This window comes from Mus caroli, chromosome 19, assembly GCF_900094665.2.
Source record: "Mus caroli chromosome 19, CAROLI_EIJ_v1.1, whole genome shotgun sequence".
In the NCBI taxonomy this organism is placed as follows: domain Eukaryota; kingdom Metazoa; phylum Chordata; class Mammalia; order Rodentia; family Muridae; genus Mus; species Mus caroli.
This window is the reverse complement of record NC_034588.1, coordinates 53,656,900-53,681,199: the sequence shown is the minus strand read 5'-3', so window position 1 is coordinate 53,681,199 and position 24,300 is coordinate 53,656,900. Positions and strand designations below refer to the sequence as shown.

The 24,300-nt window shown below is 47.7% G+C and overlaps 1 protein-coding gene across 23 annotated transcripts in view; it reads left to right on the top strand.

Moving 5' to 3' along the window:
* The window catches only part of Ablim1 (actin binding LIM protein 1), a 281,810-nt gene that overhangs the window by 108,508 nt on the left and 149,002 nt on the right, over positions 1-24,300 (top strand). For 3 of the 23 annotated variants that reach the window (XM_021152388.2, XM_029472691.1, XM_029472683.1), the window contains exon 1: positions 9,735-9,892. The exons of 16 other annotated variants lie outside the window; for them this stretch is intronic. In XM_021152388.2, the coding sequence (XP_021008047.1) occupies positions 9,877-9,892 (16 nt within the window). In that variant the 5' untranslated portion in view covers positions 9,735-9,876. Of the gene's footprint in view, positions 1-4,215; positions 4,235-7,505; positions 7,516-8,338; positions 8,651-9,734; positions 9,893-11,542; positions 11,919-23,371; positions 23,657-24,300 lie in introns of those variants that run through there. 4 more of the 23 variants (XM_029472700.1, XM_029472697.1, XM_029472698.1 and 1 more) reach the window with 4 other exon arrangements.

Genomic DNA, 24,300 nt, shown 5'->3' with positions numbered 1-24,300 from the left:
GAAAAAACAGGTTCTGTTTGGTGAACATATTTGGTCTCTTCGGGGCATTGTCCCATTGATCTATATGCAATATATATAATTATATATGATCTAACTCAGAAACTCCTTGAAAGTGGTCAGTGGATCAACATGAGTTTTTTTTTTTCTTTTTTCTTTTTGGCATAAAAATATGGATAACTTAGATTGCCTTTTCTTCCAGGTGGCTCTAGATAAGCAGTCTGTGAGAATGTCCTACCCCTCTTCTTTCCACTGGACTTTCTTTAACACCCACCCCTGGGAACCTGGGTACATACTGAGACCTGTACAAGCCTGTTTCTGGTCAGACCTAATTTTATGTTTGATGTAGATCCCCAGCGCTGACCAGGGTGTGTGTGTGTGTGTGTATGTGTGTGTGTGTTTGTGTGTGTATTTGGGGTCTGCCATTGCTTTTATGTCTGAAAAGCTTTGGCTGAGTGTAAGGTTCTTTGGATACGCTATTCCCTTCCATCAGGGCTGTTCAGTGCAGGCCCTTTGTCCTTCACACACTGGTACTGCTGGGAGTCTAAGGTTATAGCACACACATCTCTCTCTGTAGATGGCGAGGATTTTGCTTTTTGGTTACTTGTTTTTATCCCTGACTGAATGTCTGGAGAATAACACTTCTGGAATCCAAAGCTTAGTCTTAGACCTGGACTAATTTACTATATAAAATTTTGTTAAAATATTACATGTCTACTGTTTACTTTGCAAGTTCAGATCTGTGTTTGCTCAGACATGTTGTATCTAACCTTCTCCTTAGCTTGTTTTGGTTTGTTTGACCTTGTGGAGTAAGTTTTAAGTTTTATCTTATTTTATTGTTTTCTCAAGTGTTTTGGACTCTCTCTTCTTCATTCACTGAAATCGTCTCAGACTTTTCTCTCCTCGGAATTCAGTACCTTATTGGCATCTCTTTTGTCCGTTTCTTAATGTTGAAGTTCTCTTGGTCCTTAGAATTCGTTTTTTAACTCCTACAGTCTCTTTCCTTCCTCTCATAATTTTGTGCTGTGCCGTCTTCTCAGCCTGGAGATTTTATTTGTTTGTCTATTTGTTTGTTAATTTATTTACTTAGTGCCCTAATTCAGTTCCCTGCACCTTTGTGCTCTTCTCTTCCCTCTGGCCACTGCAGCCAGATCCTGGGCTCTGTGCTTAGAATCTTAAGTGGTTTCCCAGCTCAGAAGGAAACACCAAGGACCTAGCAACAGCCCTTCCACTTTTCACCACACACACACACACACACACACACATATACACACAGAGATGTACACACACGCACACACACATGCCTGCACTCATACACACACACATGCACAGACATACACACATATGTACACACACATGCACAGACATACACACATGTACACACACGCACAAACATACGCATATGCATACACATACACACATGCGCACACACATACACATACTTACACATACACACAGACATACGCATACACATACACACATGCACACACATACACACATGCACAGACATACACACATGTACACACACACAAAGACATACGCATATAAATACACACATGCACACACACATACACACACATGCACAGACATATACACACGTACACACACACAGACATATGCATACACATACACACATGCACACACACATACACACACGTACATACACACACAGAGACATACGCATATACATACACACATGCGCACACACATACACACAGACATACACAGACATACACATACGTACACACACATACAGAGTCATACACATACACACACATGCACAGACACACACGTACACACACACAGACATAAGCATACACACACACATATGCACAGACATACACACACGTACACACACACACAGAGTCATACACATACACACATGCGCTCACACACGCACGCACACACAATGTACATACACGCACACACACACTCACACACATGCGCACACACATACACGCGCACATACAGATCCTACCAGCTTTCTTATGCTTTGACTTCCCAGGAAAGCGCTTACCTGGGGCCTTCGATCCCACTCTGTCTGGGGTATCTGTGTCCACACATCTGTGTCCACACTCTGTCTGGGGTAACTGTCCACACACACCCATGTGGCCCCTTCTTTTCCCTTTGCACACTTACTCAAGTGGCAATTTATCAATTTGCCCTCCAAATTTCCTCTCCCCAATGCTATCTCCCAGCTGTTCCTAAAGTACTTTCTACTTCCTACTTCTTAGGCACAGACAGAGAAGTCATTTACATATCTCATTTCCCACCCCCACCCATTGTCCACTCTTTCTTCAGTGCTCCTGAGTCATTCTGAGGCCAGAAGCTTCAGTGCCACCATTTTCAGAGTGACTTACCTGGGAAGACTGTATGGGTGAAAAGGAAGCAACGGGGTCCCTCTTGTCTTCTTATTACATTCACAGAAAAGGACTTGGCTGGAGTGCGTGCCCAGCCATGGAGAGGACAAACCTTGTACTCTTGAAGTCTCATGCACCAAGATGCCTTGACTTCTGTGCTCAGGGGCCACGGCCAGGCCCGTGTGCTCCCTGGTCCCTTTGGACTTCACTTACACGGTGTAAATTGAAAGACTATGTCATTACAGGTGTCCCTGTGACCCCACCTCCCACAGGTCGCACACCCAGGAAGCTGGCTCTGTCCTTCCTGCGACCTCACCACTGGAATGTGTTACTACCATTCACAGATGTGATTGCTGAATCCCACAGAGGGAAAACAATGTGCCCAAGGTCACTGAGCGTGGCATACATGGAATTCAAGCCCAGCCTGTGTCTGAGTAGGCTTCCTGTGTGGCCAGTGTGGCTTAGTAACATTGCTGCTGGTCACAGGCCAGGCAGGAGGGTGGGACCGTTTCTGTGCAATTGTGTCACCAGTCCTGGACAAGTGTGCTCCATGACTTTAGTCTTCATCGATGCCTCCTTAGTCATACAAATTGCAGATTTTCACAGCGTGGTGTGTGGGCGACACAGTCCCTTCGGAAACTATTCCTCCTGTGGTCACGAAGGGAGTGATGGCTATTCGTGCGGCTCATTTGACTTGGCTTGTCCCTTGGGTGTTGACTGAAATGTCCCAGGAGAAAGAGAAAAAGTGTGTTTTCTGGGAAGTGCCAGGGCAGTGGGGTAACCAGAGAGGCCAATCGAGGGCGAGGGTGAGAAATGCAGGGTGTTTGTATCTTGCAATATTCTGTAACCAATAAAAGAGTTTTAACTCTTCATGTAAACCCCAAAACACAATTTCCTGAGAATTAGACAGAGATAATGATTGAACAGCATAAGCAAAGACAGGTGGATCTGGATATGGACTTTTACTGCCCATTGAGGCTGTATCCGGAAGAACAAGGTCATGATGCTCTTGCCTTATAGATCCCAACACATAAAGTCTGATATCAGATGAAGCATAAATTGTCAGGAGAGAGATTACTTAACACACACACAAGGCAAGATGTGGCTTCATTTCCATTGCTTCAGGTCCTCTGTAACAGTACCAGAAGTTAACAGGCATGTGAGCATGGGTGGGCGGGGTTGCATGGACATGTGTGCTTACCTGTCTCTCTGTGGGGAGTATGTGTATGTGTTCAGATACTTGCTTGGAGTGTTTTGCCTCTGTATGTGTAATGTGCATATGTGTATGTGTGTGTGTGTGTGTGTGCGCACTTGAGTGAATGTATGTGTGTCAATATGTGTGTACACATGTGTGAGAATACATGTGTGGTGTGTGCACACAAGCACTTACATGGATCCGTCTTTTTTTTTAAGACTTATTTATTTATTTTATGTATATGAGTACACCGTCGCTGTCTTCGGACACCCCAGAAGAGGGCATCGGATCCCCGTTACAGACGGTTGTGAGCCACCATATGGTTGCTGGGGATTGAACTCATGACCTCTGGAAGAGCAGTCAGTGCTCTTAACTGCTGAGCCATCTCTCCAGCCCCATGAATCTGTCTTTTCATGTCTCTCTCTCTCTCTGCTTGCCGTGTGTGTGTGTGTGTGTGTGTGTGTTTGTGCATATGTTTACTTGTATGGACATGTATTCATGCCTCTGTGATTATATGTGTGACTATGTGTGTTTATGTGTGCACACAAGCACTTACATAGATTTGTGTTTGTGTGTCTCATGTGTATGTGTATGTGGGTACAATGTGTAGACTGGGAATAAGAAAGAGGGGCTATCACAACCTCCATAGAATGGAAGACACAGATACCCAAAGGCAGAGTCTGTGACTTTGAACTTGGACCAACCTGACTCTTAGGTCATACACAGTGTCCTAACCTGTACTATATCCATTTGTGATGAGGACCATATGAGGTGGTGACAGGAACCAGGCTGGAATGGTGGCTGACACATGGTTGGCATCCTGTCATCTGTGGCAAAGGGTAAGCGAGGAAGGCACGGGGAGACTTTACAAAGTGACTTCGCTGAGTGTGTCCCCTGAAGCTTGCTTTCCCTTCAAGGTCATTGTCCATTTGGATCTTGGCGAATACTTGCAAGTAACTGTCACAGCTAGTTTTCATTAAAAGAATGGATTTCCTTTTCAAGTTAAAAGTCAATTAAAAGCTGGATTTTTTTTTCAGTCTGCTTTTTAACGAATATTTATTTAGAATTTAGAGGTACTTGGATCTGGAATATATCTGAGGCTCCCAAGTTCAAGGTTTCATGTTGGTGCTGAAAAGGCAGAAACAGTCAAGGTAGAGCCTAGAGGGAGGTTTCCTGGTCATGGAGACCCCGTCTCTTCTGTGAATTCACAGCCCAGAGATGTCATGTGCTCCCCACCACAGGTCTGAGAGCGACGGAGCCTACTGCCTGTGGACTAAAACCTGCTCACAGTAAACCTTATTTCTCACAAGGGAAATACTTTCAGGTATTTATTACATCAAGGGACCATTGACTAAAGTACTTAGTTTTCATCAAATGTTGCATTCCAACATAATGTCATTATTGCCTGCCTACAGAAGCCATAACGTGTGAACTCCTTCCCAAGAGAGCTCAGAATCTTTTGCAAAAATAAACACTAGAGTCGATGTGCCAGAGTGGAGTCCGAACCTTGGTGGCAGTTACTACCAGAGGGCAGGGAGCCTTGCTATGAAGGCACTGCAGTCCTGCCTGATAAAGCAGTTGATCTGTAGCTCAAACCCTGAATGTACACCTGGCAGACGTGAGAGAAAATGAGAAGGCTGATAGTAGCCTGCTTCTCACACTGCTCCTGTGCAAGTCAGTCAGAGCTGTTTCCGTATGTGTGAATGTCTCACGCACCTGAAATTAGGCTGAAGTCTGTGAGACTATCAGAAAAGTGTCTCAGACTCCAGGAATAGATTGCAGAAAGATGACTGATTTTGTTTACTCAGCCATTTGTATGCTCAGTGGATTGTTTATAGTGACCTTTTTATAAACTGCAACAACTGTTTGGCATTTTCTTGAGCTATATCCTCTTGCTTTGATCCAAACTCGGACCTGGCTCTTGAGGACCACAGGGAAACCCTGGAAGCAAGTGTCTGAATCCTTCTCCTTTAAGGACTTGAGGAAAAGGGCTTGGCTAGGCATTGGGTGGGTAATCCTAAGAGGGAGTTGTCTGTTGTGTACTCTAGAGTTAGCAGGACCCAAGGAGCCAGATGGGGAGGAATTTGTCCCAGACTGCAGGGGGCATTTGTAGTTGCTTGCTGCTTTTGGTCATTGTCCTTAAGGTGTGGTAGCTGTCACACAGATCATTATCTTGACCAGTGGAGAGTGTAAAGATTATCCTTCAGGTATGGCACCGCCCGCATAGTGGTTTGCAAATTTTATGCCGTCTTCCCATTTTGTGAGCCAGCTGGCGGGGCTCAGGATCATCAGTCACCGAGGAGATGTCTGCAGCTCAGGCCTCATCCGCATGGAACCTGAGTCATCAGACGACAGCAGTGAAGGTCGGGTGTCTGCATGGCTATCCCTGACAGATCTGCAGAACATACTTGGGGGTGGAAGTAAATGATAAATCTTCATGCCTCCAAACACATAGCTTCATTATGGACATGAAGCCATCATTCCAGAAACGTAAGACTCCCAAATGAACTGTGCTTTAAAAACAAAACAAAACAAAACAAAACAAAAAAAAAAAACCGTTGCATGTGTGTTGTGTAAAGTGATCCTTCCACTTCTATTATCAGAGAGATTTTTAAGTAAACAAACAAACCCAGACACTTCCTGGACATCTAGTCCATATCAGACATTCTGCTAAACATGGGAAATACATTAAACACAGAGTCGAACACAGGTCACAGGGGGATTTGAGATACAGCCAAAGACCGTAGAGCTCAATTTCAGAATTAAGAAGTAGCTTAGAGTTGAGATTCTAGCTACATTACCTCCAAAGTCCAGCCTCTGCATAGCATGGCATACGCGGTCAGCCCCCCTGTGATGCCCCACCCACCTAAGCTCACGCTTCCTCTGCCGCCCACAAGACTACAAGCAGTCGGTTACTCGATACCTTCTGTCCCATGACCTCTGCTGGGAAATGTCATTTGTGCTCCACCCTTCCCAGCAGGCCTGTGTTCACCTCCAGCCAGCCTGTGTTCACCTCCTATCCTGACGTCCCAGCTGGGACTCAGAACTGTTTGGGCCCAATATGCCTTCCTAGTAGCAACAGGTTATCTATCTGGACATCTTCATTCTGTGCTGTCTGTGTGACACCTGACAGGAGCCAGTGTCCCGCCAGCAAGAAGTGGGGTTAGCAGATGTAAGCATAAAGTAGGAAGGGAATAAGAGACTTGTTCGCTGGTGTGTGCATGCATGTGTGCATGCGTGTGTGCATGTGTGTGTATGTGTGCATGTGTGTGTGCATTTGTTTCTACTGGATTCTGCTAGAGAGGATATCAAGAGGTGTGGAGATGTTACCTGGACACCTTAAGGTCATAGAGCCTTGAACGGATCCTGGAATTCCTGCATTACAGGTGCCTGTAGCTCTGCTGTGAAGAGGGCCTTCCACGGGGCCTGTTTCCCGTGCTCACATTTCCCTCTGAGTAAGCATTTCTATTCAGTGACGGATGCTGCACTTTTTACCCAGAGTGGTGGGGAAAGCCTTTTCTCTCCAGCAATATGGTCACATGATAGACGATCTTGACTTCATTTTGCCAGCAGGTAAAAAAGTAGCCGTCAGGTGGAGGGTTGAGAGTGAACCGGCATGGTGCCGCACCGTGAGCGTGTCTTGTCCAAGGGAGCTGAGCTAATTTCACTGAAAATCATCTTTAGAAAACTGAATAAAAGAATCTTTCTCATGAACTATATAGACTTTATCCCCCCCCCATACTTACCCCGCTCTCCCCCTGGCTTGTCCCCCTCCCCCACCTCTCCCCTTGCTTTTGTCCTCCCCCTCCTCCCCAGCTTTCAGTGTAAATAGCAGATATCTCTATTCGCTTCTGTTTTTGAAGCCTCTAGTCCTGAGGCAGAGTAGACAAAAATAACTTGAGCAGCAGCCTCTGGTTGTCTTGAGAGAACAGAATAGATGCTTTTACACTAAGGCAGCAGTGTGTGATTGTCAGGGGACTTCTGCCACAGGACTGTTATTTAGCAGCTAACTGCTAGTGACTCATCCACTCTGACTGCGGGACAAATTCTTTCCATGGAAAACACTGGTGTGTGTGTGTGTGTGTGTGTGTGCCACTGTGTAGTATTTTCCTGTAGAGAAAGCATTTCTGAACATGAATAGATACCAGCTGATCCTCGGCTCCTGGGGCCTTTCTAGACTCTGTGCAGTTTATCCCCAGAGGTGCACAGGTTTGTTCAGAAAAACTGTCACGTAGAGTTAAAAAGTGGTGGAACTAATGACATTTACAGTATCACGTGCATCTGTGAATGACAGGGCTGGAGCTGGAAATCAAAAGAATTCGCTGTGATGTCCGGCAGGGGGAAAGGGTAGGGGTGTGGGGAGAGATGTCAGTCGCTCGGCCTTATTTCTTATTTATTTGTTGTGCTGCGCTGGGGATTAGAAGCCAGGTCTTCAGCCTGGCTAGCCTTCAGCTTTCAGCTGAATAACACAAGATCCTTGGAGAGCCAGGCTTAAGTGCAACACTGATCTATTTGCACACCAAGCGTAACAGAATGCGCTCACCTGCTCTGCTCATCGATGAAGCTAATTCCAGCTCTCTGCAGCTGATTTTACTTGTCAACATCTCTTTAACGGCTGAGGGTGATTAGGGCAAGGAAAGAAGACAAGTGCAGATTTAACCATGAAATGAGGGAACGCAAAGGACTTGTCTCCTGGGATGCTCTTGAATGGGGCAACCCTCTGCACTGTGGTTGGTGCCCTTCTCTTGCTTGGCATGTGGGTATGAATGGAAGCTATATCCATCTGCGCACTGGCATGGGAAAAGCATGACCCAGCCCCAGTGGGGCCGCACCAGGCAGGCATCGTGTGGGTGAAGGGTGTCATAGAGAAGACGACACAGAAGCTGCAGGGGACAGACGGAGACAGTCAAGCTATCAATAGTAAAGCCTGAGTCACAGATGTAGGAATGCCACAGCTGCTACTTTTACACACCAGAAAGCGAGCGGGCAAGACCTGCCCAAGATGACAACGGTGAAGAAATGGGTGTTTCTCTTCCTTCTCCCCAGCCCCACCAATTTATTTCAGCCGGCGGCACGCTCTGAGTCAAAGCTGAGGCAGGTTGGTCTGCTCCATTCCTTTCTGTTCCCCTGGCTCTCTTAGACCCAACACGTTAAAATATTTGCAGTAAATACCGTCTAATACTGGCTGTGCATTCTGGTTCTGAAAGATGTGTTGGCTGACCATCTGCTCATCTCCCTGAGCGGTACAATGTCTTCTTGTCTCTTGCTTCTCTGTATCTCTCCCCCACTGGTGGATGTATACAATGGGTGTGTGAGGCTGCATCTGGGAGACAGGTGCAGCTTTGTGAACCAGGAAGTCCTCTGCTGGCAGACCTGCCTGTGACCTGCTAGGTCAGAAAGCCAAAGCCAGGAGCTGCCCTCTCAGCATATGCTACCCTCCTGCTAGTCAGTCAGGTCAGGCCAGTCCTGGATGGAGCAGTAGCAGCGGATACTGTTTGCTCCTTAATCGTGACTAGGGTTCCTCCCTCACACAACACAACCACGCGGTTTAAGAGGAATATGCTGAGGCAGCAGAGGGAAAGCAGAAGCTAGAATCTTCCCCAACTGGATAAGTCAGATTTAAATTCTGATCCCGGATAAGGAATCGGGTCCTGAAAGGCCCTCTTCCTTTCTCCTGCCCCAACCCTCATTCACAAATAAAAATGGTTGTGTGTGTGTGTGTGTGTGTGTGTGTGCAATCAAATGGCATTATTCAGAGGAAAATGAACTTGGAGGAACCTTGGCAAAATTTTTCTATTAAGGCCAATTTTACTTACTCAGTTTGCCTGAAAGAGGCTGTAATCAGGATTGAAAGCAGCTGTCATAGGACACTAACAAGCTAACAATTGACGAGTTTACTTATGGGAACAGTCCCTGGCAGTCTGTGGCTTGGCCTCCTTCCTCCTCCAGCAATCATTTATCAGGCCCTGGGAGGGGGGCCAGGGCTCAGGGCTCAGGAACATTTTCCCGGGCGTCAGGAATGCAAGGTGGTGTCAGTGACCGGAGATTAGGGCGCTGGAATTTTGCATTTGCTACCGCAGCAGCTGGAGCTAGTGGTTTCAGCCAGAAGACAGCGTCCGGGAGCAGGGCGCGGCCGCCGTGCGGGCGGGCGGGCGGGCGGGCGTGGGAGCCGCGGCGGGGGCGGGACTTCGCGAGGCTGCCCGGTCTTGGAGTGTGGGTGCCGGGGGCGTCTCCTCGCAGCCTCCGCAGAGGCCATCGGTCTGCGTGCACGCCTAGAGTTCATTCCTGTTGCTTTCGGTGCCCTCAGCCAAGGACCCGGTTGCCATGGTGAAAGAAAAAGGTATTTCTAAATATCGATCACCCTGCATGCTTGTAGAACTTGCAATGGCCCCGCGGGGCTGGGGCACCTTACCAGCAATGATCTTTTGAAATCGGAGCAGACGTGTTCGGGGTGAAAAAAAAAAATCTCTGTAGGACAAAGTCTGGGTTTATGCGGAACCGAGCTTCCAAATCTCAGCCCATCGCAGTATAGCACAGCTGAGCTCAGGGTGTGCATAGTTTTTGATTAATTGCCAGTGGATTTCTGATTTGGGGTTGAGACTTGCCTTCCACCGCCCACCCTATCTTCCATTCTCTCCCTCCGTCTATCAATGAGATCGTTAAGATCTGCCAGAAAAAGGGTCCTTATACCTGGGCGGGGCTGTGTTGAGACAAGCCCAAACCTAGCTGGTGTGGCTGAGGAGCCCCTGGGTGTTGGGAAGGGCTCGTTATTAGCTTTAGTCAGTCCTCCCAACACTTTCCTAATGGATGCCCTAAGCGGCAGCTACACACAGGCAGTGAAAAGAGGGTGGGCGTGGCCCGCACAGGTGTATATTGTTTACCTATTAGGCGTGGCCCTGAGATTAAGATAAGCCTTTGAACATTGAATTCTGGTTTAACCTATTTGTTTGGGAAATGTAAAATAACACCTCAGTTGCTTGCTTTTGGTCATTCAAGTAATATATGACTAGCCTAGTATTTTTAAAGCAAAATGTTAACAAACACAGTCAGGGACAGGGGAAGGAAGCTTTTGGCTGGTACTCTCTCAGTCTTCTATCTCCATTTTCAAGGGTTGGCGTTTGTCTTTCTAGACCCTTCTGGAGTGGAATTAGACTCACAAGTTAGAGGTGATCCTATAAGAGCTGCCAGAGGACCATCCGATGGTCATCTTTTTCTGACGTAAAGGAGCACTCTGGCAGGCTTGTGACTGTTAATGGCTTCTCCTGTGGGACATTTCTTTTTTCTCCGCCAACACAAGACATAGCTGCTCTTCCACCCTGTCTTGAACCACCTCAATGCCTTCTCTATTTCTACTTTCTGTGTGCCCCACTTGGGTTGTGGCTGGAATTTCAGCTTGGTTTTACTGTGCTGACGGGTTGAGCATTGTGTCTGCTTTGGCAGTGGGGAGGCTGTACCCCAGGCAGGACCAAGGGACCACTCCCTTCATCCGCAGCTGGAGAATCTTTGATGCTCACCTGCTTTTGCTCTGCTCTTTCTGTGAATAGACAGTGAGATGGTTACGAATAAGAATGCTTTCTGGTGATGTCTCCTTTACTTGGGGGACCTCCCGGTGCAAATCCAGACAGACACTTGGAAGCTGGGACACCTTCCACCCGACCAGAATAACATGGCCCAATTTTCTGTTGCTAATGGATTTGAGTTTGTATCCCAATGTATGTGATTTATTTATGAGTGGTGGTGATTTCAAAAGCCAACTGGCCCACTTTGTTCTTGTGGAGCTTGTGGCAACCCAGACCTCTTCTGGTACGTGGTATAGATCACAGATCGGGAGTGTTCAAATGGCATCTTTCCTAAGCCTCGCTTAGATTGCGTACGTCCATGCTTGGGCACTCTCTAGCTGGAACACTCTGGGCAGGCTCCCAGGAGACCGCATGCTAGGGTTATCTTAGTCCTCAGCCAGTGATTAGAGGCTGTTCTTTTTTATTTTAAGGTCTATGTCAGTTCGTGGTGCTGCTTCCTAGCTCTGACTACACGACCGGCAGCCCACAATAGAGGAAAGCAGGATTCCTTTGGGTGGTTTATACAAGAATTCCAGGAAAAGAAGCGAAGGAGCCTCTTTAGTTCGTAAAGTGAAATGGGCACTGGGAGCCCAGAGATGATCAAGCTGGGGGATCAGAAAGGGTAAGGAAGTGGCTCAAGGCCACACAGCTAATACTTGGACCACATGACATAACGTGTGCAGATAGAAGAACTGTCATTCCCACAGCCCAGCGCGGAGGGCGAGTTGTTCCAATATGTCCATCTTTTAACATCTCAGCACCTGGTTTAGCATCTGTCCCATGGAGATGCTCTGACAGAGGAAGCAGGTTAGTATCTATCAGAGCCGCCAGGAAACCTGTGCCTTTTTTGCCTCTGGAATGTTTCTGCTACCACATCTGCCCCCTAAAACTGATGGGGACCCCCTAGCAGGCTCACAGCACCTTGATTGATGTCCATGCCACAGAGCAAGGCAGGCCTCCGGCTCCCTGCTGTGTTACCTACAGTTGCACACACTGCTTTGTAAGTCATTTCCCCTGCCTCTCTGCTTGAGCCTGATGTAGGCTGCAGAGAAGGTCCACGCTCAGCCAGCATGGCCGGCCCTGCGGCAGACCCTCTGCAGCTCACATCCTTTGACCTTCCTCATCTTTGTTCTCCAGACCAGACACCCATTCTCCTGCACTCACAGACACTAATCGATCTCAGAATCTTGATGAAGTGGTTGCTTCCCTGAGGTGTTCAAGGGCTCCTTATCCTTGCTGCACCCTCTAACGAAGATGCACCGGAAGGGTTCTGGGGGTTCATCCGTCAATATCTGTCTTCTTGAAGATGACACACACTTGCCAGCCTGTACCCCGGGGACCCACTGTACTTATTTAAAAGCTGTAATTGGCTAACCGATACGTGTTCTGGCACAGTTTCTAAACTAATCTGTTTCTTTCTTGTTTGTGTGTTTGTTTGTGTGTTTGCTTGGGGGGGGCAGGGATAAGTAAATCCCAGAGGTAAAGTTATAAACATATCTCATTTAAATAATAAAGGGGATTATGGCTTGGAACCTATGTGACCCTGTGAAAGAAAGAATAAAGAATTCAGCCACAAAAGTGACCTAGCCAGGTAATAGCCAGGTAAATGGAGTTTTAGACTCGGGCTTCTTCTATGTTTTGTTTTGTTTTGTTTCCTGCAACAACAGAGGTCTCAATGCTCATACTTCTACAAGGGAGGGATGTCTGTTGTCTGTTCTCTACCTGACATTTGAAAATTAGGAGAGTGTGCTCAAGTCACTCACACTCACACACACACACACACACACACACACACACGGGGGGGTGGGGGGGAGAGATGATGTCTCTACAGTAAGATCTCTTAGCTGCTTTCCTTACCACGCAGTCAGCTCCTCCTTTGTGGTTCTGTCCTGTGTATTACAAGATATTTAGCTGGGCTCACTCCTGGACTCTCCCCTACTGGACATTGGCGGCATTGCCCTTTCACTTGTGGTAGCTGAAAATGTCTCCAGACATTGCTAGGTGTAACTCCAGGGGCATGAGGTGGGTTGTGGCAAAATTGCCCAGTTAGGAACAAGGGGACGCCGGGCGTGGTGGCGCACGCCTTTAATCCCAGCACTTGGGAGGCAGAGGCAGGCAGATTTCTGAGTTCAAGGCCAGCCTGGTCTATACAGTGAATTCCAGGACAGCCAGGGATATACAGAGAAACCCCATCTCGAAAAACAAAACAAAACTAAACAAAACAAAAAAAAAACAAACAAAACAAAACAAAAAAAAGTTAAAAAAAAAAAAAAAAAAGGAACAAGGGGACTCTAGGATCCCTTGGGCTGGGTTGTCTTTCAGGTTTAGGTAAATGGAGTCTCTCCAGTAGTGAGTGAGATGCGTACAGACTCCTTATAGGACGCCAGCTGAGCCTCCACCACAGAGAGCTTTGGCACAGACACATGTTCTAGATAATGGGGGTGGAGTGGGGGTGGCTCTACTTCCTGGCTCATTTCAGTTGCTGAAAATGGACTGTGTGTTCTCAGCAGCAGGTGTGGCTGCAGAGGTCCTTCCTTCATTTCCCCTTAGGACTCACGAAGTCCACACGCCTCCAGGAAACTCCTCCATATCATCACGTAGGTACCCCGCATGCTCTTTTCTGGGCTGGGGAGACCCCGTGAACTTACAGGGCACAGTGGCTTCCTTGTCTCTTGGCCGTCTACTGTTGAAGCCAAACAGGCTCACACGTGACTGAGAGGAAGTAGGTGCGTGAAAGAAGCATCTCACCTGAGGTTTGACCTCAGGGTATGCTGATCGGCCATCTTGGTTTGACCTCAGGGTATGCTGATCGGCCATCTTGGTTTGACCTCAGGGTATGCTGATCGGCCATCTTGGTTTGACTTCAGGGTATGCTGATGGACCATCTTGGAGCAGAGGGCTTTTAATCTGGGTCTTTGGAGACTGGGGAGGTCCGAATATGTGACAAATGAGAGTGGAAATAAAATGTGAGATTTGAGAGAAGCCCACATGAGGATGGATGGAACCTGGCCAGGGATGTGTTGGAAAAAAAAAAAAAAGAGAGGGATAGACAAGTCACACAGTCTTTCTGGGAGTCCCTAACAGAACAGACTTGGTGGTTTAAACAACAGGAAGGTGTTGTCTTAGTTCTGGAAGATGCAAGTCCACAATGAAGATTTCTACAGCGCTGGTTCCTTCTGGATGAGTCCCCCAGGGAAGAAAGAGTCTGTGCATCTGCCTGAGCTGCTGCTGTTCGGCCAGCCCTCTTTGTCACCCACTCCTTTGCTTGTAGAATCATCATAGCATCTCTGCCTCCAAACCTGTGTCATTCACGCTGAGCACCTGTCTCGTCTTTCCCACTTTCTATAAGCACACTGGTGAATGATGACAGTGCCCCTCCACCCTTTTAATCTGATTGCCTAAGTAAAGTCTGTCTCTAAATAGAGACCATATTCTAAGGTCCTGAGGGTTAGGCATTTGACACAGGGATTTGCAGGGGCTGGAGGGGGGAATGCAGCCAGTCATACTTGGCAACTCACCTAGGTTAGACCTGGATAGGAGTTGGGAAAGATTGGGGGAGAAGAAATAGAGTAATAGGAGTGGGAGAGAGAGAGAGAGAGAGAGAGAGAGAGAGAGGTTTTAGTAAGCCCTGAACCGCTATCTAGGATAAGGCACTGGTATATGATTAGAAATGTGTGGTCCAGAAGGTAGACGCTGAGAGTTCATGGTCAGCTTACAAGTGCAAGTGTGCCCAATGGCATTATAAAAGATACTGTATCTACAAAATTCTGACTTGAGAACTCCATCATTGTACTACCAAACAAACAACAAATCTCACGCATAAGTTCATGATTCTGTGTTAGGCTGCACTCATAGCTATCCTGGGGTGTCACGCTCTTTAAGAAGATTTTAGAACTGGGTCTTTCCTTCCTTTGGAGGTGTCTGTGAAAAGCTGACACTACACCTTGCTGGTCATAGCTGCTGTGTTCAGCATCCTCCAGGGCCTGACATATCTACAAGCCACATCTTTTGCTCCTGGCAGTGCTGGAGGTGTCCTGTGTCTCAAATGTGACCTACAAGCCCGCCGGCATCAGCAACTCTTTTAGTCATCCCATTCCCAGCTGAAACCCTATATAACCAGGTAAAGTTCAAAACTCCCTGCTTGTCTATACAGGTTTCTCCCCAGCCCCATGTAAACCAATGGCCATCTTGTTTGATCTCATTTGTAATGTTACCATTAAATCTGCGATCGAACATGTGTAAATGGAAGCCTTTAGCCTTTCAGGGTGTCCCCACTCCACAGCTGGGGTAAGGGAGGGAGGGGGTCATAGGAGTCGGAGCACATGTGAGAGACTGCTTAGCCAGAAGAGAGAAGATCTGAGGTTTCCCCCCAACTTTCTCCCCACCTGACTCCCAAACCCGTGCTTGCTACCACCTCTCTTCCATTTGCAGTCTTATGTGAGAGGATGTCACCTCCAACCTGAGCCATGCTGCCCCATGAGAAATACAAGTGTCCTTTTTCTTTGCATTATCAGAAAAAGTCCTGCTTCCAGTTAAAGCTTCTCAGAGGCCCATCCCTTCATGATCTCTTCCCAGATGACTCTCCACACCTAAGTCAACAGCAGAGAAGCCAGACATTTGTCACCTCTGTGGCCTGGGCACACACTTTGCTCTCCTCAAGCATGGGTTGATTTCAAAGATGAACTTGTAAACAGCCTGGAGAGTTAGGAGGTGTTGCTGCCTGGGGTGGTGGCTACTTTCCCCTTGGATCCCATTGGCCACTGACACCTGTCCCTCCCCAGGGAGCACACTGCCCAATGCCACTCAAACCCACTGCTGTAACTGTGGCTATTTGAGTATTGTGTAAGGATTCCACATGTGCCTGAAGACCACAGGGTCATCTTACAAGGCCATCTTTCTCAGTTAAGAACCCTTCCTGTTAAGGGGTGAGTGTTCAAGATCCCTGGGCTGGAGCTGAGTCTGTGACCCTACCCCCACCCTGTGCATGACTTGGTCACTTTTTTCACCTCAACTTAAAAAGCTGATTTTGTTGTTGCTGCTGCTGCTGTTGTGTTTTGTGTCTTGGTTTGGTTTTACCTTTAGCTCGAGGCAGGGTCTGGAAACGCAGCCCAGGCTAGCTTCAAACTCATAATTCCCCTTGCCTCAGTATCTCGAGTGCTAAGATTATAGGTGTGTGTCATTTCTCTTAACCCCCAGGTTTTTCAGGGAACACCTAAGGTCTAAAAGGGAGTTATTAACTTAAAGGAACACCACAGGCTACCATGATTTCACAATCAATGGTCTTGATGGATGACTTATTCACTCAACTCAGTTGTGAGCTTTTCAGCTTGGGGAAGCTCAGGTTTTTGACATAACATTCCACTCAATACAGAAAAAAACAAAAACCCCACAGGTGTGAATCGTTCTTACTGTTACAAACAGAGGTGCTACTCACACCAGTGTGGCTCCGGTGGCCCCCGTCTTCACCCCACAAGAGCTGTCTGCAGTGTGTAGCTCCCACAGCTGAGGGAAGGAAGGTCACATAGAAAAAAATCATAACAGATACCTGCCTGTGCTACCAGCTCACTGAGATGTAAAAAATAAAAATCTAGAAAAGTGAATCCGGCCAGAGCCAGACTTCAGCCGCACAGGTGCGTACACTAGAGGAAAGGGACAGGAAAGCGGCATTTGATAAAGTCAAGACTCCTCAGAGAGTGGACATCTGTGCTAGGGGTTGGCCCACCCTACCCTTAACTGCTCCCAAACTTTGGGAAGTGGCTCTTATCCTTTCCAAGTAACAAGGCAGGTTGACAAAACTGTTGTGTCACCAAAATCCTCATTAAAGGCCAACAGGCTGGTCTGGGGAGATGGCTCAGTTTAGTAAGGACCTGAATTCAGTCTCAAACACCCATGTAAAACAAAGCTGAGCCTGGTGGCACACTCACAATTCCAGTCCTGGGTGGGAAGAAACAGGTAGATCCCTGGGCCTCCCAAGCAAGCCTGTTTGGCAAGTTTTGGGCAAATGAGAGAATTTTTCTTAGAAACAACAACAAACCCCCACAAGATGTATGGTATGTGAACATGACCCAAGGTTACCTTCTGACTGACACAACCACACACACACACGCGCGCACACATACACACACACACACAGAGAGAGAGAGAGAGAGAGAGAGAGAGAGAGAGAGAGAGGGAGAGAGAGAATGAACAAGGTGAATTTTCCAACTTCTTGAAGAAAGGACCTGCAGGTGGGGGGTTGGGGGGGTCACCCTACCATGAGACATGCCTTGGCATGGACTTTGAGGTGTGGCTTCTCTGCGCCACAGTCACAGTTCAGTGTAGGCTGAGAAGGAGGGGCCCGTGACAGTGTCAAAGTCGAAACCCTGACCATTTTCCAAAGCCAGCATTAAAGAGCCAGAGAATTTTCCAGAAGTTTCACTGATCCCAGTGGCATGGAATGCTTCCCATTGTGGTTGGGCTGGTCTGGGTGCATGGCAGCTGACAGCAGGCCAGCTTCCCATTGCATTGTGTGTGGAGCTGTGGGCGATGCAGGCCCACAGGAATGTTGATCCCTCACTGGCAGGAGCTTCGAACTCAAGGGCAAATTTTGTTAATCATGGAGAGAGTGAATATTTGTTGTTCATGATCTCTTTGAAACATGGTTTCACACAGAGTGACATGACTCAGGTTGCTAAGGTCCTGACATGATTAATATTGTTATGGTCCACTGTGCCCAGGGGCAACAGGAGTGAGTCTGAGTCCCACTGTAATCAAGCTGGCTGACTTGTTTGAATAATTTAGGCTTATCAAGGAAGATGCTAGAAACACCACCAACCAAAACCAAAAAAGCAAAAAGCCACCTACAGAGAAACTGTGGTCTAGGGTTGGGGCCTCAGACTTTAGCAAGCAGAGCCTCCTGGGATGGGAAGCAGGGGTGGGGGAGCTTGTGAAATCCAGAGTTCTAAATCCCTTATCCCAGAATTTCTGATCCCCTAGATCTAGCACAGAGCCTGACTCTGTTCAGGTCCTGATGGTCCTGGTCCAGGGACTACACTTTGACCTCGTGTGGATGGTCCACCTGCAGGTGGCTCCTCGTTTTTATATCACTAATGTCTCCACTCCCCCGAAAAACCTCATCTTGCTCAATGACCAAGTGACAAAGACAAAGTAAGAGACATCTGCTGGCCTGAGGCTCTGCTGTGTAGAGCAAAGCCCTGTTTCATAATAGAGCCAGCCTCCTGTGACCTCTTTGCAGCCAAGAAACTGCTGTCATTTCCTGATCCTGGGTGTGCACAGAGTGAGTGGAAGTTATTGGCATGGCAGCTGACAGTAGGCCAGCTTCCCATTGCATTGTGAGGTAGTTTTTGTGAGGTGTGTTGGAGCTCATTGTAACTGAAGGAAGGAGGCATTGGTTTCTGCCACGATACAAGTGTGAACAGATAATGTGCAGGTGACCTGTTCTCCAGGTGTGATCCAGGTGTGTACAATATGCACAGGTGCCTTGTTCTCCAGGTATCATTTACTGTTTGGGGACTATGCTTCCTGGGTTGATGGAGTTTTCTGGAGCTCTTGGGTAAAAGACAATACATTCGGTGTTTGGCTCTCCAACGCTGCAACTCTCTGTTTAGTCTTTGGAGAGCTGAAATACATTACTTTAAAAGCGTGGGCGTTTTGTTCCTTGCTGCTAAATCCTGTCTATACCCGAGGCATCTGTATCCTTTGCCTTTCCATTCTTTCTGCTGCTCCGTATTTAAAACACTATGAGAGACTAAGAACAAGTGGATGGATATCAAGAACAGCAGGGCTATTCCCCACTGGAATGCCCAATGGAAAATGGGAAAGAGATTTGAGAAACCCCCAGAAAAACAACAGGGGTTCTGGGTCCCTGGGAAGAGAGAAGGCCCCACAGATGGTGGACACATTAGATGGGTGTCTCCTCTTCATAGGTTCCCATCTCAGTAGCCAGTCAGGGGTCAAGAGAATTGGGTCTGATAGCAGGAATGGAATCTGTTGGGCTGTAGGTCTGAGCATGTGCCCCCCTGCTCTTGCTAACCTAGAGGACCCAGCCTAGGCTTGAACCACAGCAGTTTGATTCCAGTAATGACCTTGATCAAATCAATTTTATTGAAGTCTGTTTCCTGTTGGGGTTTTTTTTTGGGGGGGGGGCGGTGGCAGTATGTTCATTTGCTGTCTATTTTGAGGTCTCTTGTAACTCAGGCTGACCTCAGAAACCCTCAGAAAAATGACCTTGAACTCTGACCTTCCTGCCTTAGTCTCCCAAGTGCTGGGATTATCACTGTGCACCACCTGACACACAGTTTGTGGGTACCATGGAAACTCTGAGATGCTCTTACCTTTAGTAAGTTGTTAGTGTTGGGAGGGAGGCTGGTAAAACCTCAACGGTGGAAGACAGAGGTGTTGTGTAGGGACTCAGAGAAACAAAGAATTTTGTACTGAAGAAAGAGAAAGGGGCTTTATGGGACAGGGAGCAGAGAAGATGAACCTTTAGGGTTCTGTCAACCTCTTAAAGAGGGAACTGCCTTGGTGGTTGATTCAGTTTGCATCTGCAACACTGTATCTACTCCCGAGTAATTACCACTGGACATTGAGTGAGCCAGTGCGTGAATGGGCACTGTGACTGTGTGTGGGTCCATGGGTCGGAGATGTTCAGTGTTTAGACTTGTTGGGGAAATTGTTTACCAAACCCTATGTGAGAAAACTGACCTAGATGCAGATGCAAATAAAATATAGGCTTGACGGGAAAGCACTCCCTTTCTGTCATAAGTAACAGTGTGGCACAGTTCATCTGAGCACAGTTAAACTAATACACAGTGGCAGGGCAGGGTTGACTCTGTTAGGTGGTTGTGGCTGACTGAGCTCTGAAGGATGAAGAGATGTGCAGCCTTGGATAAAGGATTATTGAGGGTCTCTATCATGTTGATGCATTAGAATCCATGAAGTGTAGGCTCTGCCTGGAGAAACACAACTAGACACGTGTGGTTCTTCTGTGGACAAGCGTAGATCTACCCTGGGTATTCCTGTCTCAGGGCTAGTGGGCACATTTTTATTAAATACGTGGCTTTTCACTTGGAACTATTAAAACTTCAGCAAGATTTCTGGATCTCTGATGTATCACTGTCCTAAGCGGGGCATGGCTGCTCAGTCATGCAGAATATCACCCAGCCATGGCCCGGCTCTTCCCTTCCCGTCTTGGGCATCACATCTGTCTAGCACTTGTTTTTTGATATAGCAAGGCCTTTCTATAAAAAAAAAAAAATTAAAAACTTTGAAGCTCTGGAGAGAGTCCTTCCCTTCCCCCAGGAATGTCTGAGAGGTTAGTAGCAGGACCTCTCCGGCATCAGAAAAAGCTTGGTCCTTCCTTGGGGTCAGGGTGTGTCTGTCATCACTCCTGTCTTAACTTTGGAAGCTCTCTTGTGACATACAACAGGATTCAAAAGGAACCAGGACTTTGCAGCCTGAGCCCAAGAGTGGCTTCTAGTCATTGGAAGGAGCCAAGTGGAGTTATGTCCAGGGAAGGGCCCTCCTCGGCTCACCCATTTCCTCACTGACTGTACTTTGTCTCAAGCAAAACAACACTTGTAATCCTGTAACCCCAAGATAGCACAGGCTCACAGGAGTTGGCTTCCTGTGGCCAATGTGTCCTACATTTCAATGGTAGGATCTCCCTGACAGCTTTTACCTGCTGGGTTCTTGATCCCGAGAGGAGCATTGTGATGACTCTAGACCATCTCTATGTGTAAATGTTTGATTAAGCAGTGTGTTGACCTTACAGGAACGGCAGCTCAGTTTGGAGCTGACAGCTGTGTGGCTCAGGACTCTTTTTGGCCATCCCAGCTGGCTGTTCCACATCCCCCTGACCTGCTCAGAAGACATGTGCTTCAGCATCCCTCTAGCTGCTCCCCGTAGAGAGCTCTGTTTTATGTGCCTCTGGCCAGAGGGCTGAACCAGAGCTGGTGTAAGTCTCTATCCACCTACTGCTTCAGCTAGAGACTTAAAGACTTAAAACTCCCACATTGCCACAAATTCCTCACCGAAAGATACAGTGAGCCCATGATTCCCTCAGAAATCAAGGTTAGCAGCTCCTGGGTAATGACACCTGAACTGAGTCAGTCTCTGACCTCTATACCACCTGCCCACAAACACTCATACACATCTCCACATATCCCCATGCACACACACACACACACCATCATTCAGTATGTTATTTCAAGATACAACTGCTTTGATTTTCAAAAATGTGTCCTAAACCCCTCCTAGCACCTGAGTTTTGTAAGCAACCAATCACCTACCGACTAATCACAACCTAGTGTTTTGGTTTTTGGTTTTGGTTTTGTCTTTTACCTTTGGTGGCTGACCCAAAGGTAAACGGCCCATGTTATCGTCCCTCCAGAAAAGTTGTGTTTGCAGAAACCCCAGCGTGAGGCGTAGACTGGGTGTGACAGCTCTTGTTCAAATTTCTTATATCTGGCTTGTTCTCGGCCTCCTTTCTGAGAGGCGCTGGCAATGACGTAGGACACAGAAGTTGTGTTGATGGGGAGGGTTTTGCGCATTCTTCTGGTGGGAGGTAGACGCTAGGGGATTCCTGTCTCTGTGTGCGCAGTGGATCCTCATTACCATGCAAATGTGGAGGGTCAGACGCTAACCGGTACTAACCAAACCAGTTGCTTTGTTTGAAATCTATAGACAGTAAGTCTCTGGAGTCTACAGAGTCCAGGACTGAGCAGAGGGAGGCATGGCAGCTTATGGGCGCAGGGTTTCTTTTGGAGGTAATGAAAAATGTTTCAAAATCAGACTGTGGTGGGGGCTGGCAGATAGCTCAGCCGGTGAGTTGCTCACCTTGCAAATGGTGAGTCCACTTAGCATAAAATCTGGGTGTGGTGGGACATGCTTATAAGCCCAGCACTGTGGTGACAGAGATGGGAGGGTATCTGGGAGCTCCCTGGCAAGTCAGCCTAGCCTATGTGGCCCATTCCGTACCTATGAGAGGCCCTGATTGTAAAGAATTGTGGGTGATGCCTAAGGAATGAATGATACCCAAGATTATCCTTTGCTTCCATAATGACACTTAAGAATGCACATGTCACAGCTACACACACACACTTGAATGTGAATGTGCGCACACACAAATTAGACAGTGGTGATCACTGCAGAACTCAGCAGCTATACCAAGGACTATCAAATTGCACACTTTAATGGATGTGTTGTACGATAGCCAAGTGTGTCTCACTAAAAGGGTTTTTTTAGTGAGAACTCCTGCCTCAGCACCCTGGAATGCTGAAATGGTGATTCGGAGCTGGGAGAATCCTCGGGTGATATAGACAGTTCTGACAAGAGGCAGGCACCCATCCCTGAAATTCAAAAGACCATACAACCTAACTCAACATAAGTGGCTCGGGGTGGTGTGCATGGACATTCTACAACCAAGGGCCTTAAACTGTGACCCAACTTGAACTTTCCCACTGAAACACCCAGAGACAACCATGGCTCCTGCTTATTTCTCAAACACTCTTCTGTCAGGCAAGGCACTGAACCCCGGGGTTCGTTCCACTTACAAGCTCTCCTGAGTGATAAGGTAAGATTGTGCCGAGGAGGAAACCGAGGCTCAAAGACAAGAAGCCGGGTGTTCATAGTCACAGCCTTAAGAGGAACAGAGCTAGGAATGGCGCCAACACGTCTAACCAGTACCCCTTGGGCAAACACCTCCCAGTTCTCACCACATTCCCACATCGGAGCCCGGGAGCTCCCACTTCATTTGCGGTGTGAACTGATGCTCCATAGAGGACCAGACCACACTCATAGAAGCCCTCATCTCAAGATCCAAATAAGGACCTTATTTAACTTCTAGGTTCCTAAGTTTGTTCTTCAGAGACACGGGGCCACCTCATTCCCTGCCTTACACACCTCCGTTGGCCTCGCTTACACTGTCCTCCAGCCAAACCTGATTTCCTAATGTGCCCACCCAGACATGAGCTATCCCACTCTTGAGGTGTCTTTCTCCTCTGCCCAGGAAGTTCTGCCTACCTCGAAGGACCAGCTGGAGCTGACCATAGCACACAGTCAGAATGGGTTTACACTGCTTCAGCAGGCACACCAAGTCAGAATGGGTTCACACTGCTTGTAGGCAGTTAGATTTGCCCATGAAGGAGGTTCCACCGAGGTGTTTATTCACCGTTTCTGCCTCTGACCCCACGTGTGCTTTGTTCAGGAGCTAGCCGCTTCCCTTCCATTGAGCAGCGACGAGCCCTTACCAGTAAAATAAGAGAACGAACAAGTCACCAGGGTTTAATGCTGTCTGTCACCTGGATGCCTTGCAAGGTGGCAGGTATGGGTTATGTGTGTTTGCCTTTGCTTGCAAGGGCCACACCCTGCAAACTTACGTCATACTGAAAGCCTGATCAGGCTGAACTTCAGGTCTGGGAGGAGCCAGGACTAGAGAGCGGCTTTAGAAACTGCAACTTGCCTGACACTGCAGTTGGCGCCTGTGAACGCTGGCTCATGCTTTCATCTCCCAGTGTGGATGAGAATGCTAGAGGCCCCCGGGGGAGGTGAGTTTGAATGTCTGTTTCCAGGGGAGGAGTGAGAGAGCCTTTTTGAGGAAGGGTTCAAATGCCTGTACTGCAACTTACAAACACCCAAAAGGTCAAAAAAGCCTCATTCTTGCTGTTTGTGGCAATGTGACCTTGGGACAGCAGTGCACGGGTAAATGTTTAACGTCAGCCTTCCAGTGGGCCTAGAGGTGTAAGATACCTAACTTAGCAACCTTTAAGCTACCGGGTAAGGCCACTGGCTTACATAGCCAGCTGTCCTAGAGTCCCCACTGCTGAACACATTGTAACCTCTGAAGGCTTAGTTTTCCCATCAGTATGAGGACAAGGCTGTTGGAATTTCTGACCACCTCTTATATGGTATGAAATGCTGTCATGCTCATCTGGAATGCCGTAGTTAGCAGGTTAATGATTCCAAGTGTGTTCTAGAACATAAGAAGCAGCAGTCAGAGCACCAAGACAGACAACCAGGAGGCTCTGTGCGGTCTCGACAACTGGATGCTCTGTGCAGGTGAAGAAGTATTAAAAAAGTATAGCAAAGTAAAAACAAAATTCGAGGCTTTTGGGCCCAGGCTTGGGAGTGTAGCCTTTGTGGCTTAGTGCTCCAGGTACTGGTCATAAAACAGATAGCGACATTCCTTCCT